Genomic DNA, 17,355 nt, shown 5'->3' on the forward strand with positions numbered 1-17,355 from the left:
GACCTGTACTGTAGACGGCCCTGATCTTATGGTCTGATAACATGACCTTTAGGCCAGAAAATATTTACGTTTAAAATGTGTTTACTTATTTAAATATGCTTATTTAAAACTGTAAAATTCACCTTTCTCAAGTTCTTTTCAGCTTCAGCAATCAGTAGAGCACATAAATACACAGAAGCTACGAGCCATATGGTACGTTTTCATTATGTCAGCTCAACGTCTGATTTATTTCGACTTTTCGACGCATTTATTGAACATTAGCTTATCACTCTCCTTCCATAAGCTGTTTCCAACTTCCTCTAGAAGTCGAAATAATGAGATACTAAGTTGGAATAATGAGTAAGTTGGAATAATGAGATAGTAAGTCGAAATGATGAGATATTAAGCTGATGTAGACTAGATATTAGTAATACAGAAGTTGAAGTAATGAGATACAACATCCAAATGAGATATTAAGTTAAAATAATTAGCTAGTAAGGTGAAATAATGAGATAGTAAGTTGAAATAATGAAAGTTGAAATAATGAGATAGTAAGTAGGAATAATGAGTAAGTTGGCTTGATGAGATATTAAGTTAAAATAATTAGCTAGTAAGGTGAAATAATGAGATAGTAAGTCAAAATGAGAGAAAGTTGAAATAATGAGATAGTAAGTTGAAATAATGAGAGAAAGTTGGAATAATGAGATATTAAGTTGAAGTAATGAGATAGTAAGTTGGAATAATGAGTAAGTTGGTTTGATGAGATATTAAGTTGAAGTACTGAGATAGTAAGTTGGAATAATGAGATAGTAAGTCAGAATTCTATATTAAGTTGAAACAATGAAATAGTAAATTGAAGTAATAAGATAGTAAGTTGGAATAATGAGATATTAAGTTGAAATAATGAGTAAGTTGGTTTGATGAGATATTAAGTTAAAATAATTAGCTAGTAAGTTGAAATAATGAGAGTAAGTTGAAGTAATGAGATACTACGTTGGAATAATGAGATAGTAAGTAGGAATAATTAAGTTGGTTTGATGAGATATTAAGTTGAAGTAATGAGATAGTAAGTAGGAATAATGAGTAAGTTGGTATGATGAGATATTAAGTTGAAGTAATGAGATAGTAAGTTGAAGTAATGAGATAGTAAGTAGGAATAATGAGTAAGTTGGTTTGATGAGATATTAAGTTGAAGTAATGAGATAGTAAGTTGGAATAATGAGATAGTAAGTAGGAATAATGAGTAAGTTGGTTTGATGAGATATTAAGTTGAAGTAATGAGATAGTAAGTTGGAATAATGAGATAGTAAGTAGGAATAATGAGTAAGTTGGTTTGATGAGATATTAAGTTGAAGTAATGAGATAGTAAGTTGGAATAATGAGATAGTAAGTAGGAATAATGAGTAAGTTGGTTTGATGAGATATTAAGTTGAAGTAATGAGATAGTAAGTAGGAATAATGAGTAAGTTGGTTTGATGAGATATTAAGTTGAAGTAATGAGATAGTAAGTTGAAGTAATGAGATAGTAAGTAGGAATAATGAGTAAGTTGGTTTGATGAGATATTAAGTTGAAGTAATGAGATATTAAGTTGAAGTAATGAGATAGTAAGTTGGAATAATGAGATAGTAAGTTGGAATAATGAGTAAGTTGGTTTGATGAGATATTAAGTTGAAGTAATGAGATATTAAGTTGGAATAATGAGATAGTAAGTAGGAATAATGAGTAAGTTGGTATGATGAGATATTAAGTTGAAGTAATGAGATATTAAGTTGGAATAATGAGATAGTAAGTAGGAATAATGAGTAAGTTGGTATGATGAGATATTAAGTTGAAGTACTGAGATAGTAAGTTGGAATAATGAGATAGTAAGTCAGAATTCTATCTTAAGTTGAAACAATGAAATGATAAATTGAAGTAATAAGATAGTAAGTTGAAATAATGATTACAGTTGAATGACCGACATCTGAATAAATCCGATACGCCTTGTTATTTGAAAAGAGTTGAAGCTGAATATTTCTGAGAGTTGAAATAAGTTGACCTTGTAAATAAGTCTGTCAGGATAAGGAACTTTTGCATTACTTCAGCTTTAACGTTCGTGTTCTTAAGATTCAGAGTTTGCGAGGTGAGAAAGTTCAGCGTACTGAGTCATGCAGAGGATCCTGTAAGATGGAGCCCAAACCCTGAGGCTAAATCTATTTTTAAAAAAATGCATGTGCTTCACATACCTAATAAACACGGACCGCTGTAGATCATCGTCGCTAGTGACGGTGAAGGACTTCAAATCCCAGAACTGCCAGAAAGGCGAATTTGGGTGCGTAGCCCTCAGCTGCTCGGCCCCACGCTGTAATTAGATTCTGGCGCGTCTAAAGGGCACTTTGGGGGAAGAAAATAGTTTTTGCCAAATGAATAAATACGAAATGAAAGAACCTAAGGTGCTCGTTTGTTTGGTACAGGAACACATTTAATTAAATTCTTTTACTGCACGTTAAGTTCAGTGGTATTTTATTTTGGCTGCCTGAAGGAACTTGCCGTGTCTCGTCTGACATTTTTACACATTGCCCGAAGACACAGCTACGTTAATAATAATAATAATAATAATAATAATAGTAAGTACGTTTTTTTCCATGTGAACTGAGTTCATATTTCATTCAGCAGCATTCGGTCTGATGCGATCTGTGAGTCATAACTAGGTTGTACACTGTTGTGCTTCCCTATTTTGTGTGTGTGTGTGTGTGTGTGTGTGTGTGTGTGTTGTGGTCACGATTGCAAGTGGTGTACGGGGTAGACGGGAGAAGTTCTCAGAATTTGCACATCTTCAGACACTGAAACACTCCGAAATGCACTCGCGTGGAACAGGTTTAAAAAGAAATAAAGAAATAGAATTCCAGACGGAGCGAGTAATAAACAGGTCGTGAAACCATGATCACCAGACAAATCGTCTCTTTGTTGTAGTTTTTATTTTAGTGGGAGTTGTGTAACGGTGTAATGGAGGTCATCGTTTCCAGCAGCACGGAAGCCTTTAAGCTCGATGACGCGATGGAATTTTTCTGTTTCACGACTTTCTAACAATCTGCTGAAAAACTGTTTTCTTTAATTGTATGTCATTTTTTTGGTATTTATTTATTTATTTATTTATTTATTTATTTATGCTTTCGTTTGATTTTGGGGTGGGGTGGGGGGGGTGTTTTTTGTTTTATTTTTTGGTTGTTTCGTGTTATCTTGGTTTTGGGTTGGGCTTCGTTGTGTTTTGGGGATTGTTGTGTCTTGCTTCTGTTTTTGTTTGGCTTGTTTTGGGGGTAGAGTTTTGTCGTGGTTTTGTTTTGGTTTGGTTTTGTTTGGGATGATTTTATTTATTTTTTTTGGAAGGGGTCGGGGGGTTTGGCTTGGTTTGATTTGGCTCGACTTTTTGTGTTGTATCTACCTTTTTCTTTCTTTTCTTTCTACATTTTGTTGCCAATACTCCATGTTAGTCTTGTAAACACAAACACACACTCGCTGTGAACCTCACTGTTAATGCTCATTCCTGAACAGCAGAAGTTTTTAGTATTTTTGTACAGTAACCAGGAGCACTGCAGAGACGTTATTGAGACCGTGGTCAGCTGTTAAGAACTGAGCTTTAATAACAATTATTAAACAGTTCACTTTTTTATAAAGACTTTAGATAGTTGTTAAGCTCTTGGATAAGTCACTGAGCCTTTGCATGCCCCCTTTCTCTCTCTCTCGCTCTCTCTCTCTCTCTCGCTCTCGCGCGTGCGCTCTCGCTCTAGTCAGTTTCCTGTGGTCTGTGGTCTGGAAAGTATTGTTGAATTGTTTTTTTTGCGTCGCAGTGTGTATGATCTGAGGACAGTAAACGTTGCCTTACACGCCACTTAAACACCAGTTTATTTACTTCAACACAACGTTCACTGTGGTGGCTAAAGCAGGCTGAAGTACTTCTCTTTTCCCAGCATGCTTAAAGGTCACGCATGCACGCACACACACACACACACACGCACGCACACACACACACCATGTCCACTGTACTTTCTCTCTCTCTCTCTCACACTGCTGGTATATGGTGTATATGTGTGTTAAAGCTAGTCTGAGGTGTATGTGTTCAGTCTGTGTGTGTGTGTGTGTGTGTGTGTGTGTAAGAGTAGAGTGTTCAGGAGGTGGGTGGGTGTGTATTTTCTGGGAATCATGTATTTATGAGTTTATGGATCACATCTTGTGCGTTCAGGTCAGTGGGAAGTGCATGTGTATGTTTTTAGTATAGCTTGTGAGTGTGTGTTTATGTATATGAGTTGTGTGTGTTCAGGGGGGTAGTATGCTGTGTTTTCAGGAAGTGTGTGTGTTGAAGGTAGAGTGTAGTGTGTGTGTGTGTGTTTTGAAGGTAGAGTGTGTGTGTGTTTTGAAGGTAGTTTGTGTGTGTGTGTGTGTTTTGAAGGTAGAGTGTAGTGTGTGTGTGTGTTTTGAAGGTAGAGTGTAGTGTGTGTGTTTTGAAGGTAGAGTGTAGTGTGTGTGTGTGTTTTGAAGGTAGAGTGTAGTGTGTGTGTTTTGAAGGTAGAGTGTAGTGTGTGTGTGTGTGTTTTGAAGGTAGAGTGTAGTGTGTGTGTTTTGAAGGTAGAGTGTTGTGTGTGTGTGTGTGTGTTTTGAAGGTAGAGTGTTGTGTGTGTGTGTGTGTGTGTGTGTGTGTGTGTTTTGAAGGTAGAGTGTTGTGTGTGTGTGTGTGTGTGTGTGTGTGTGTGTGTTTTGAAGGTAGAGTGTTGTGTGTGTGTGTGTGTGTGTGTGTGTGTTTTGAAGGTAGAGTGTTGTGTGTGTGTGTGTGTGTGTGTGTGTTTTGAAGGTAGTTTGTGTATGTGTGTGTGTTTTGAAGGTAGAGTGTAGTGTGTGTGTGTGTGTGTTTTGAAGGGTGTGTGTGTGTGTGTGTTTTGAAGGTAGAGTGTTGTGTGTGTGTTTTGAAGGTAGTTTGTGTATGTGTGTGTGTTTTGAAGGTAGAGTGTAGTGTGTGTGTGTGTGTGTGTGTTTTGAAGGGTGTGTGTGTGTGTGTGTTTTGAAGGTAGAGTGTTGTGTGTGTGTTTTGAAGGTAGTTTGTGTATGTGTGTGTGTTTTGAAGGTAGAGTGTAGTGTGTGTGTGTGTGTGTGTTTTGAAGGGTGTGTGTGTGTGTGTGTGTTTTGAAGGTAGAGTGTAGTGTGTGTGTGTGTGTTTTGAAGGTTGTGTGTGTGTTTTGAAGGTAGAGTGTAGTGTGTGTGTGTGTGTGTGTGTGTGTTTTGAAGGTTGTGTGTGTGTGTGTGTGTGTTTTGAAGGTAGAGTGTTTGTGTGTGTGTGTGATGAGGGTAACATATGGGTATGGGTGTGTGTCTTCAGTTGGTATGTGTGTACTGAAACTAGCGTGTGTGTGTGTGTGTGTGTGTGTGTGTGTGTGTGTGTGTGTGTTTGTACACTACTGTCAGATGTTTTGGCAGTAATTACACTGCAGCTGAGGTGCACTAACATGACTCTGTGACCGAGTGGCTTGGTATTAAATGTGTGTGTGTGTGTGTGTGTGTGTGTGTGTGTGTGTGTGTGCGCACGCGCACATGCATGATTACAGGTTTTGGTGAGCTTGTGTGGGATCATGTATACTGTGTCTTGATGTGTGTGTGGGGTTGTGTTCTGTGGCTTGTGGGATTGTTTTAATGTTGCAGCTCAACTTGTGGGGTCAGTAATACACACACACACACACACACACACACACACACACACACACACACACACACACTACATGCAAGCGAGATACATTTCTGAGAGAGCACAGGCTGTGCCTTTGTATTTGAGAGTGTAATATCGTGTGTGTGTGTGTGTGTGTGTGTGTACTACTCTTTAATCCTCCCTGAGTGTGTGGTTTGGAATTAAACCATTTGCCTCAGCACCACCAAAAAGCCATATATAAGTCTTTTAACTCCACTCTCTGCTCACTGATTTATTGAAACACTCCGTGTTCTTTCATTTATTTATTTAATTTTTTTTTTCGCATTAAAAGGACATTTTAGACCGCTTGAATTAGATTACCCATGATTCCCAGTGCTTTTTTTAATTATTATTATTATTCCTACGCGATGTAGTGTGATACACTAGTTGACCTTTGCCCTTTGAAGAAATTTGTACATTACCCATGATTCACATTTTTTTTTAAACATTAAGCGGCGTGATACACGAGGTGACCTTTGGCCTCCTGGTATCTCGGTAGCCTTTTATGTTCACACTTTCCTTGGGACACAGTGCTATAGTAGGTGACCTTTGACCTTTCGGGTTTGCTTTGGGCGCGCCAATCGGTTTCCTGTGCGTTGAGCCATGGGGTACTTCTACGTTTCAGTTTCTAAAATGAGACCGATTTGGCTTATTTGTTGAAAACATTGAAGGTTTTCTCGTGCGTTCAAACCTAGACGGGTGCTAGCTCGGGTGAATGGCAGAAGTATAAATTAGAAGTAAATTAGAAGTCATAATTAGGTTTTTACTAGTAGAAATTCAACTTCAGATCCTTAAAATACAATTGTGCGTATCCGTAGTTACGTTTTTACTCATCAAAAGCGAATTATCGGAATGTGGACCTGGAAGTTTTACTAGTACAAATTTAAACGTAGATATCTTCTGTGTGAATTTCTCAGAGTAAAAAGTTTAGAGAACTGTAGTTAATTATTTAATTTTTCACTAGTAAAAATGTAACTGTGGAAATGAGAGACAGGAGTTCAATGTAAGTCAATGGTAATGACGAGTGAAAATCCAATTCTTACAAGTAAACACGATCATTCTTACTAGTGAAATTCTATCAATACGTTGTATACGTAGTAATCAAAATAACCGAAATGTAGGCATAGGTGATGAAACTATCCAAATTCTTTAAATTGCTCATCTAATATATAAACACTCTGGTAAAAAAATTTTAAAAACAGTACAGCTTCAAACTCACCCCCCCCCAAATTGAAAAGTATAAACTTTTCAGCTTGCAACTTCAAAGTATGAGAGTAAAAACACGAGGGAAAAATTCACAAGACACAAAGACGTCTGTCTTAAACCGCGATCTGATTTCAAACACTAATTCAGATGGTGAATTGGCGCCTTTTTCAGCGCGTGATGTAAAAATACAGTGCAAAATACTACGATCTGCTGGATCGGGGGTGCTATTTTATAAACTAGCAAATAATCGTAGACAAAAGGAAAAAAAAAAACATTAGCTAAGGCTAACCAACAACAGTTTAGTCCTAGCATGATGATAACTCTGATGGCGCAAACTAGCGCAATGCTAATACCTAGCTGAAACGGTATGAACTTTAGCAACAAAATAGATGACCGTGATGGGGATTAGGTCTCGTTTCTGTCGTCGGATTTCGAAAGTTACCTCACGACTTGACGAATATCTGATTACAGAGAAAAGTAGGGATGTTCTGATGTGAACTGCAGGAAGTAAACATCAAAAGCGTTGGTGGAAAGAAACACTGCAGACTTGAGTACTGTACCAAAGATTGCGCAAGAGAGCGCCAGGAGCGCCGCGATAAGCTTTGCGTCTGGAAAGGATTTTCTGGAAAGTGGCTCACGATTAGGAGGCCCACACAGACTACATCAGATGTCCGTGATCGGTTGAAAGGAATGTTGTTCTAGTCGTGCAAACATGTCCTGTTTGGAGAAATGTCACCCGTTTTTGTTTATCTGCTTAGCTAAGCTCGGCATCGGTTTATTTTTTAAAGTAATCGCAAACGAATTATCCCAGCGATGACGACATTATCCATCACTCCATGTATCTTGTGTTCACATTTACACCGGTTAGCTTGCAGCTGTTTTGCGCGAGTTGACACGCGGTTGTTGCGTCTGCTCGGAGTAGTTTCTCGAACACAAACACGGCACTCTGACACCGTGAGAAACCCTTCTGTTTTCTTAAAACCGTTGGAAACGCTTCAGCAGAACAGCTGGCTAAGAAGGCACTGTGGAGCTGGCATTTGGGCGTTTGTGTGCGCGTACTAGCAGGCTTGTGTTTTCGTTCTCCGTCAGGTCTGAAAGTGATTAGAAGGGTGATTCATACTCGGGTTGTGCATTTCATTATTATTTTATTGGACTATTCATATTTAATATCGCGCTGCGCTGGAGTTTAGAAACTGGAAACGAATGAGAACTAAAGCAGCAGATGTTTTAAGCTGATGTTGGCTCGAACTCGCCATAATGCAGTACTTTCACTCTGTTTACTGCTCTTTCCACTGAATCGGGTGTCCGATGTGGAAACGCGCCTCGCTTTTCCATCCCCTTCGGAAAATAAAAGTTAGTTGGTCCGGTTTAGGTCCGATACGAAAAAACAGCTGGGCTGGAAGTGGAAACTCTGGAAATGTAATGGACTGAAGTGGGATTGTGTCACAAATCAACACGAAATAGCCAAAATATGGACGTGTCTGTGTAACGGGGCCAAGGGTAAAACCCGGAGCTCCACAGCACAGATGGCAGAATCTGTTAGAAGTTAAAATGTTAAAAGAAGAAGGACGCTGGACGACTGGACAGGCTGGTAAGGAAAGCTGGCTCTGTTGTGGGAGCGGAACTGGAGTCTATCACTTCAGTGTCGGACAAAAGGACCCTCAGCAAATTGATTAATATTTTGGACAATGACTGTCATCCAGTCCATAACACTATCATAAAGCGAAAGAGCTTGATCAGTTGGAGGCTCCGCTCACCGCCATGCACGACTGACAGGCTGAGGAAGTCTTCTGTCCCTAGGGCGATACGACTCTTCAATGCTTCACTTAAAGGAAGAGGTGAGATAGACTTCTCTGCATAGTCTATCTGCCTCGTCACCTTTTCATACATTCTCATACACTTCCATGACCTCTTACAACAATGTTGTGTACTGGCTCACTGTTTACACTGTTTATGGACTATATTAGCCCACATGTGCAACCCCTACCTCTATTTCCCAGTCTGTGGATCCTTGATTTGGTATATTTTACTCTTTTTTATTAGTTATTCTTTTAGCATCCTGCTTATACTTTATTGTATGTTGTATTGTGTGTGTGATGTCTTGAGCTACTGGGACCTTGAATTTCCCCTTGGGGATCAATAAAGTATCTATCTATCTATCTATCTCAAAGAACAACCTCCACATCGCTGGACTTTACGGAAGTGTGGCGAGCCGTATACAACCCCAGTTCCAAAAAAGTTTCGACAGTATGGAAAATACTGGAAAAAACAAACAGGGGTGATGTGTGCGTTCTACTCACACTGGACCATATGGAAAACACAACACATTATTTAATATATATTGGGGGGGCGGATCTCTTCAACCACCACTAGTGTGTAGGATCCACCTGGATGATGTGACGGTGCTCCAGAACTATTAGTGGAGGGGAGAGCGTGACGGCGGTGTCATGTTGAGTGTTACCCTCCTCCGTCTAATCTACAAGTATGCACATCTTTTATCATTTCAAAACCCTGCGTACACCCTAATCCTGAAACTCCCAAAATTTCCTATTCGTAATGTTTCAGCTCTGACCCCGGTGGAAATGTGGCCCGGTTCTTAAATAGCTTGTGTTTGCTAGGTTGTGACCCAACGCGGCCCCTGTGCTGATGGAAAAGTGTGTTTGTGTGTGTTTTTAGTCTGCTGGATTCTTAATGGCCTGCTGTAGGCTTTTACTGTAAGGCTGCTTTCACATACGCAGCACTTAGTCCATTTGAGTTGAACCCTGTGTGGTTCTTCAGGCATGTGACATCACGGCATCACGCTGTGGTGTGGACCAAAACCACTGGTCTGAGGGCGTCTGAGCGTCTCTTTCCGGTTGTCAGTGACCACTAGTGCGATTGTGAATCAGAAACTTACATTTCATGAATCGGGAAATTTTTAGCGAAGGAGATTCGAGAGACGTTTGACGTCCGTTTATTCGTCGGTCGTCAGGAAGCGTTTCGTCTTGATCACGGTGGCCGTGGAGTTTGTTTTATGTTCCTTGTGTTGATTAAATCGATACTGTCCAAATAAGGGTTGCGAACACGTCACCCAACTTCTAACTTGTCCAAACGAATCTGCACGGACAAGACTATTGTGACGACGTGCGTTATTCCTGTTAGGAGGAAACCGCACTAGTCAAACACACGGAGATTTCACAGTCAGGAGCTATTGTTGCGTCTGCTTCTGTGCATGTTGACACACAAAGCCAGAACTGTCGATGATGTGTAGTTGTGGCCTCGGGTGGGTCACGTGGTCGGTATGAACCGCGACAGAAAGAACGGGTTAATAGAATAGCTTTTAGCTATTACACCGTAAGCTTCCATTAGAAGCAGAAATGGCTGTATTCTTTATTTTTTCCCCTTGCTCTAAGCCTTGCTTGGCTCTTGAAAGAATAGAGATTTAAGCCATTACTAGGGTATGATTGGAAAAATGTAAACATACTCCGACTGGCCTGATTCTCAGTCAAGAAGCAAGACTCTCCGAAGTATTCGGTGCCACTTTCCATTCACTCCAACTGACTAAAAGCAAACAGCATGGACTCCTGACTGTAATCCAGATAGAAATCATGGAATGTGGCACAGGATTAAAGGGAACGGTCACATGTGGCGCAAAGCGCTGCCTCATGCCAGAACTGATATTTGAGATATTTTTATCATAGCCATTATTGGGGTTAAAAAAAAGAAAAGAAAGAATACTGATTTCATTGTGTTTGTATCTGATCAACTCTGCTTCCTGGAGACCACTGGATTGGACTGTTGATCACATGACTTTCTGACTGTGATTCCAAACTGACTGCGAAGTAGAGTAGCGATGTGTCGATACCATCTTTCTTTCTTTCTTTCTTTCTTTCTTTCTTTCAGGATGAAGTGCAACCCCAAGTCCGAAAAAGTTGGGACGCTAGGTAAAATGTAAATAAAAACAGAACGCAATGATTTGCGAATCTCATAAACCCGTATGTTATTCACAACAGACCATAGAAAACATATCAGATGTTTACACTGTGTAAATGTAGCATTTTAAGAAAGAAAAATAAGGTCATTTTGAATTCGAAGGCCGCAACACGTGTCAGGAAAGTTGGGACGGGTGCAACAAAAGGCTGGGAACAGGTCAGTAAGATGATTGGGTATCAAAAAGAGGATCTTAGAGAGGCGGAGTCTTTCAGAAGTAAAGATGGGCAGAGGTTCACCGCCATATGTGAACATGATCCAGAAACGCCGCCGTCTTCTCTGGGACAAAGCTCATTTAAAATGGACCGTGGCGAAGTGGAAAACTGTTCTGTGGTCAGACGAGTCCAAATTTAAATTCTTTTTGGAAACCATGGACGCCGCGTCCTCTAAACTAAAGAGGACTGAGGAGGAGAGGGAAAGTCCGGCTTTTTATCAGCGCTCGGTTCAAAAGCCTGCGTCTCTGAAGGTACGGGGCTGCATTAGTGCCTATTGCACATCTGGAAAGGCGACATCAATGCTGAAAGGTTTATACATGTTTTAGAGCAACATCTACTTCCATCCAGAGACTCCGCCTCTCTAAGATCCTCTTTTTATACCCAATCATGTTACTGACCTGTTCCCAATTAATCTAATTAGTTGCAAAATGTTCCTCCAGCTGTTTCCTTTTACTAACACTTACTTTCCCAGCCTTTTGTTGCCCCCGTCCCAACTTTTTGGAGATGTGTTGCGGCCATCAAATTCAAAATTACCTCATTTTTTTTTTTTTTTTTTTTTTTTCACAAAACGGTACGTTTCCTCAGTTTAAACATTTGATATGTTTTCGATGTTCTGTTGTGAATACCACACGGGTTTATGAGATTTAAAAATCACTGCATTCAGTTTTTATTTACATTTTGCACAGCGTCGCAACTTTTTTTTTTTTTTGGATTTGGGGCTGTATACGGCATGTCGGCCGTCCATGGTACTTATCCCTACTGATACCTGAATGAGTAACCTACTTGGCGTGTAATCATGGATGATCACCAAGAGCAACATACCGGCTCAGAGCTGTTGTTTTCACTCACCCTGGACCTATCCATTTTTTCCTGAAGTGTTGTTTGTTGTTAGCGTCGAACTCCTCATGCTAGGTTTTATGTTTGAGATGTTTTAGCTGGAAGATGCTATAGCCTCTGCAGTATTTTATTCTTATACGAGTAGCTAATTGGCTCCCAAGAGGCCCAATCATATCTCCGTTACGTATGGATGTTTCTGTTTTCCTAAACATGCACTGAGAATACGAGCAGCGTTCTCTTTATGAAGTGTTTGTTTACAGTGTGCTGGAACCGGGCTTATTTGCGTTGAGCGTTTTCGAGACACTCGATCTCATCTTTGTCTGGCTGGCAGGAAGTGTGCTATTTTCGTAGCTTTAGATGAAGCAACTGGCTTTCACTTTTTCTGCCGGTTTCTGTGCGAACGCCTCAGAGTCATGTCACTTTGTATAATCCAGTCTTACTTGTGTTGCACCTAGAATATATTTAAATGCTTCTGTTATGACATGCTGCTAGCGTCGCAGCCCTGCTGTTCAGACAGTCAGTTGAAAATGTGATGGTTCAAAGATCTAATATTGAATCAATCATACCCTCTTTTTTTTTTTTTAATCCCATCCCCCAGATTCTTGGTTTGAAATGATTAAATATAGCTCATCAACTGAGGTTTTTTTGTTTTTTTAAGCAGCAGATGTTCTGCTACATGTCACGTTTCCTGTTTACAACTCACTATCTGGAGGTTGCCTTCTTACCAGGACGTCACACATTGCAGTGAACACTCGGGGGACCTTTGAGGGTTCCACACCCTTGGTCTTGCATAAACTGGATCTTTCCTCCTGCCATTCCAATGGATCATATCTTGGCAACTTGTTTTCTTCTTACTGATATTTCTAAACATCAATATATACCGATCGAGCACAACGCTGTATGTTTCGGTCCAAATCTCCGTCCGGGGGAGGAGGGAAAAACCCTCAAGGCACTTATACTTCTGTCTGGGAAGATGTTGTGCTCATTTGCATATGCAAATGAATGCTGAGCTCAGTGTCTGATAAAGAACAAGCTTCTGTGATAAACTACAGGGCCTGGGTTCGATTCCCATGGGGTGCAAGTTCTTAAACATGTCTGTAATCTTGTCATTCGGTTCCTTTCTTTTGCGGCTCAGCATTGCAGTACCCTTTCCTCCTCTTAGCATGCAAATAAATACCTCTGTTCTGTTCATTTCCTGTTCAATCTTCTTCTCAGCTGTGCTTCTGAACTGAGATCTTTTATTCATTCATGTACGCTCTAGTCCTCCTCTTCGTGTTCTTCAGGCTCCGTGTTGCGCATGCTGTGCCTTTGGTGCTTGGCCCCTTTAAACGCTGCTTGCCACTTTAATTGTAATTGTAACCTCATGCATTTTGTGTTATTTTTGACTATATGATACTTTCCGGCATTGCACACTACATAGCACTGGTCATGTCGTGCTTGGACCCCGATAATCACCGAAACAACCAAACATAAAACTTTATACATACGCGTCAAAATTCACCTCTAGTTGGGGCAATAATTCACAAATTAGTCAAATTGCGCATAATTTTCTCAACGTCAGATATTGATTTGCGTGTGTGTGTGTGTGTGTGTGTGTGTGTGTGTGTGTGTAACTAGGTTGTGATTTGCCAAACAGGAACTCATATTTTTGTTGTCGGTTTTTTTTTTTCTTTTCGCGTCTTCTCTTGGATAATTTGTCTAATCATCATGAAATTTGATCCCCGACCACAACTAAACCCATTTCCTTGGATTGTTGGATTGTTATGCGAGGGCAGTTAGTCTAATAACACTCGAACACTCACCAGGCAGGAAGTGAGGACATTCTGTCACCAACGCTTTTTATGTATTAAGAAGAAACCAGGCGTACCTGTTTAGCAACATGACCCGATGTTAACCAACACGTTTTGTGTTCATTTGCAACTTTGGGAGGGCTGTCGAAAGCAGGAAGTTAAGCGGTTATATCTCAACAACGGCTTTACGTTTTGCTATCAGATTTAGTACATCTCTGTAGGGGACAGGTGCTCCCAATGGCTTCTGGTCTTCTTTCGGGGGAGGGGCCTGAAATTGCTTGGACCCTTACTTGCAGCTCATTATTATTATTATTATTATTATTATTATTATTATTATTATTACATGCAGTGCTTTCGCTAACATGGACATATTTGCCTTTTTGTGAAATATTTATATTTAAAAATAAATGAAATAAAATAGTTCATATCCATTGTTCGACTTTTAATCCCCTTTGGCATTAAACTCAAGTCTGAAATCTTAGAAAGTCATCCGAGTGTCTCTTGAACAATGACGAGGACAATGGTGATTATAAAGAGAACACCACTGACCTTTTATCTTTTCCTTTCTCTTGCTAGACCTGCTTAGTGGAGCACAGGAAAAGTGTGAGCTGCCACCTCTTGACGGCTTCCCGCACTGTGAGGGCAAAATGAAGGTGACCACATCCACACGCGCACACACACACACACACACACACACACACACACACACACTGATCTCATATTGTTTAGTTATAATCAGATTTACCTGCTCAGGAATCACAATATGGACCGGTTTCGATTGAGCAGGTGACGGATGGTGTGCGAGTTCCCCACAATGGCGTACACACACCATTCATTAAGCGCACGCAGATCTGCGTGCAGGGGAACTGATATCACATTGCACTCCAGAAGCTAGTGATTAAAAACGCCCTCGTTTTTGTTATCTGGTTACTAACTCACACAGATGCACACAGTAACTACCCTCTCGACACGTCTGCTATTACACACACTATCTGCTTCCATGTCCTGTCCCCGGAACGCTCCGCAGAGACACGGAAATCATGTCTGTTTTTGTTTTGTTTTTTTTAAAAAGTAAAAGCTCAAATGCAAATTGTTGTTTTAATCAACAATGGGCATGCAAATATTCCCACACCAAGGTGATATCATAAAAACAGATAACTTATTATTTATACCCTAGCACTGAATGCTCAATACTGATTGGTCAGAAGGTGTTGGTTAATTTTTCTATTACAGCACGGTTCAGTAGTTCTGGCTGTAATGTTTATATTAAAGCACTCATTCTAACATGTTATAGTTTCTATTGTATGATCTTACTCGAGGACTTGGTATGGCTGACACGCCACATGAACGGGTTTTAAAAAGAACATTCTGTAACCGTCAGGAACGGTTGTTTATAGCTGCTTTAACACACTGTCCACTCCGAAAGCATGGGAACACCCAGTGCAATTCAGGTGAATTTTTGAGAACAAAAAATAAGTACGAGAGCGAGAGTTTCAGCTTTGGGTTCCGTTTATTTCGAGCAAACATGTTGGACCGACGAGTGCGTCTTGTTACCCGGATGTGTCCGGATCGGTTGGTTGTCTAAACAATAAAATAGCTCCCGAAGAGCTACTCTTGGTTTTAGCTTTCGGTTTCACCTGCGAAGACCGCATGATTTGGTGTTAAAAAGGATAAACCAACAGAAAGATCAGAGAGACGTCTATGGGAGAAAAGCGAGCCGTTTTGAAGCTGAGAAAAGAGGGGAAATCTATCAGGATGTGTTGAACGAACATTGTGCATAGCCAGTACGACAACGTGCAGTCCCTCCAGGAATTTGAGATAAACTCCACAATGTTCAGAGGAGCTCGCGATTTTTAAAAATTACCGCAGATTTAGGCCGAGACGTGTCGTGTGACATCATCACGACGTGCGTTCAGCCAAAGCAAAGTCGAACACGAGTACAGCTAAAAGGTCTCATTTACCAGCATCCTGTACAGACTGACTTCGGAACGTTCTGAAAAAAGAAGGTTTCGGAGGGGACTGTAAGTGGTAACAGGAACAAACCTTAAATGTAACTCTAAATGAATAAAAGCTAAATCATCGGCGGTTATAGGAAAATAATCGACTCGTGGGACGTAACAGTAACTCCACTTTGCGCCGGGCCGCGTCGCATTACTCCACTGTTTATTATTTTCTTCGAATTGCATGACCCCAAGGGTTTTATTCCTAACAGCTATTCATCTTTGTTACTATTACACAGCTTTTAGTAGCAACTGACGCTCCCTTTGATGTGTGCAATAAACTTTTATTCTTCTAATGCTGCTGTAGTCCCGAGTGAAGTGCAAGAGATTATTCTGTCCTCACTGTCATGAATACTTGGGCTGCCTTCCAAGCGGCATAGTATATACCGTAGTAAACAGTTAATACACTCTCGGTGTCGTTACCGTTTAGAGCCGATCAGATTAATCCGCACGTGGAGGACGGCACAAACCGCGTTCTTACGCGAGTAGTTTGCGATAGCGTTCTGGTTCCACAGAAGCCCAAAAAATTCCCAACGTTTTCAGTACGCCTGTTCTCCTCCTTCCCTCCGTTCATCTCTTTTTTTTTTTTTGTTCCCAGCCTCTGTATTCATTCACGATCGAGACCCAGACTTTTCAGTTAGATGATCTTCGCTGAGAAATTCCAAGCCTTGGTTATGATCCATCCAAATCTGCGCCGCTCCCTTTCTCTCAGCCACGTTCATCTCGTAATGAGAAATGTAAATTCGCTTCGTGGTTAATAGCAGTAATGATTGGCTTTAGGTGATTTGAAACTTTAATTGAAAACAGAGTTCAGATGTATTCCTGCTTCATGATTGCCGTGGCGACTTGGACGTGAAAAAGGAATGACACCTGTAGCGGTTGTAGAAGAGTGTGTTGGTGTGTTGAGAAATGAAATGTTAAACATGCTTTTGCAGTATTGTTGCTTTAATCTATGATTTAAAATAATAATAATAATAATAATAATAATAATTTTTCAAACCCACCTACCTTTAATTGTGGTGCAAAAGGTGCTTTTATTTAACACTGGGAAGTGTGTCGGCATTGATTAGGTGATGAGATGTTTATTTAACATGTATAGGAAGGAGTCTCCGGTGTCAGTGCTTTGTATGTTCCGTACGTTTTTCAGCGTACATCACGCTTCGCAGTTCCTCACGAACATGTCTTATTAACTTCGGGAGAAATGGTAAATGGTCTGCACTTATATAGCGCTTTTTCACTTTAGCGGTTCTACAAAGCGCTTTACACTGGTTCTCATTCACACACACACACACACACACACACACACACACGACTGGTAGCAGCAGAACTTGTTTCTCAGATCTTCACTTCTACAGCATTAAATGGACCAATCACCAGACAAAATAACAATTAAAATAATAATAAAAAAGGAATCGGAATCAACGTCAAGGTGGTCACAGTAACTCTTCATCACATCACCCGGTCGTTGATTATTTTCCCGCGGCGTCATGCCTCCAAGTGTTTTATTCCCGGTAAACCGGCTCGACAAAAGCGGTATCACTTCTTCAAATCAGTGTCCGTGCGCGGTTCGTGCGAGGTTTTCACAAGTGACCTGCTACACTTTCAGCACTTTTCTAGAAACCGTCATGTACTCACCCTCATATTCTTC

The 17,355-nt window shown here is 40.4% G+C and overlaps 1 protein-coding gene and 1 long non-coding RNA gene across 3 annotated transcripts in view; one reads left to right on the forward strand and one right to left on the reverse strand.

The window, feature by feature from the left end:
• Positions 1–14,703, reverse strand: part of LOC128603151 (uncharacterized) — a 34,690-nt gene extending 19,987 nt beyond the window's left edge. The window contains exons 1-3 of the long non-coding RNA XR_008384979.1: positions 14,453–14,703; positions 14,257–14,341; positions 2,206–2,353 (exon numbers count right to left, since the gene is read on the reverse strand). This is a non-coding gene — a long non-coding RNA (uncharacterized LOC128603151). The remainder of the gene's footprint in view (positions 1–2,205; positions 2,354–14,256; positions 14,342–14,452) is intronic.
• The window catches only part of mgat5 (alpha-1,6-mannosylglycoprotein 6-beta-N-acetylglucosaminyltransferase), an 84,931-nt gene that overhangs the window by 25,796 nt on the left and 41,780 nt on the right, over positions 1–17,355 (forward strand). For both annotated transcript variants that reach the window (XM_053617383.1, XM_053617384.1), the window contains exon 4: positions 14,284–14,360. In XM_053617383.1, the coding sequence (XP_053473358.1) occupies positions 14,284–14,360 (77 nt within the window). The remainder of the gene's footprint in view (positions 1–14,283; positions 14,361–17,355) is intronic.

This window comes from Ictalurus furcatus, chromosome 27 (genome assembly GCF_023375685.1).
Source record: "Ictalurus furcatus strain D&B chromosome 27, Billie_1.0, whole genome shotgun sequence".
NCBI lineage: Eukaryota > Metazoa > Chordata > Actinopteri > Siluriformes > Ictaluridae > Ictalurus > Ictalurus furcatus.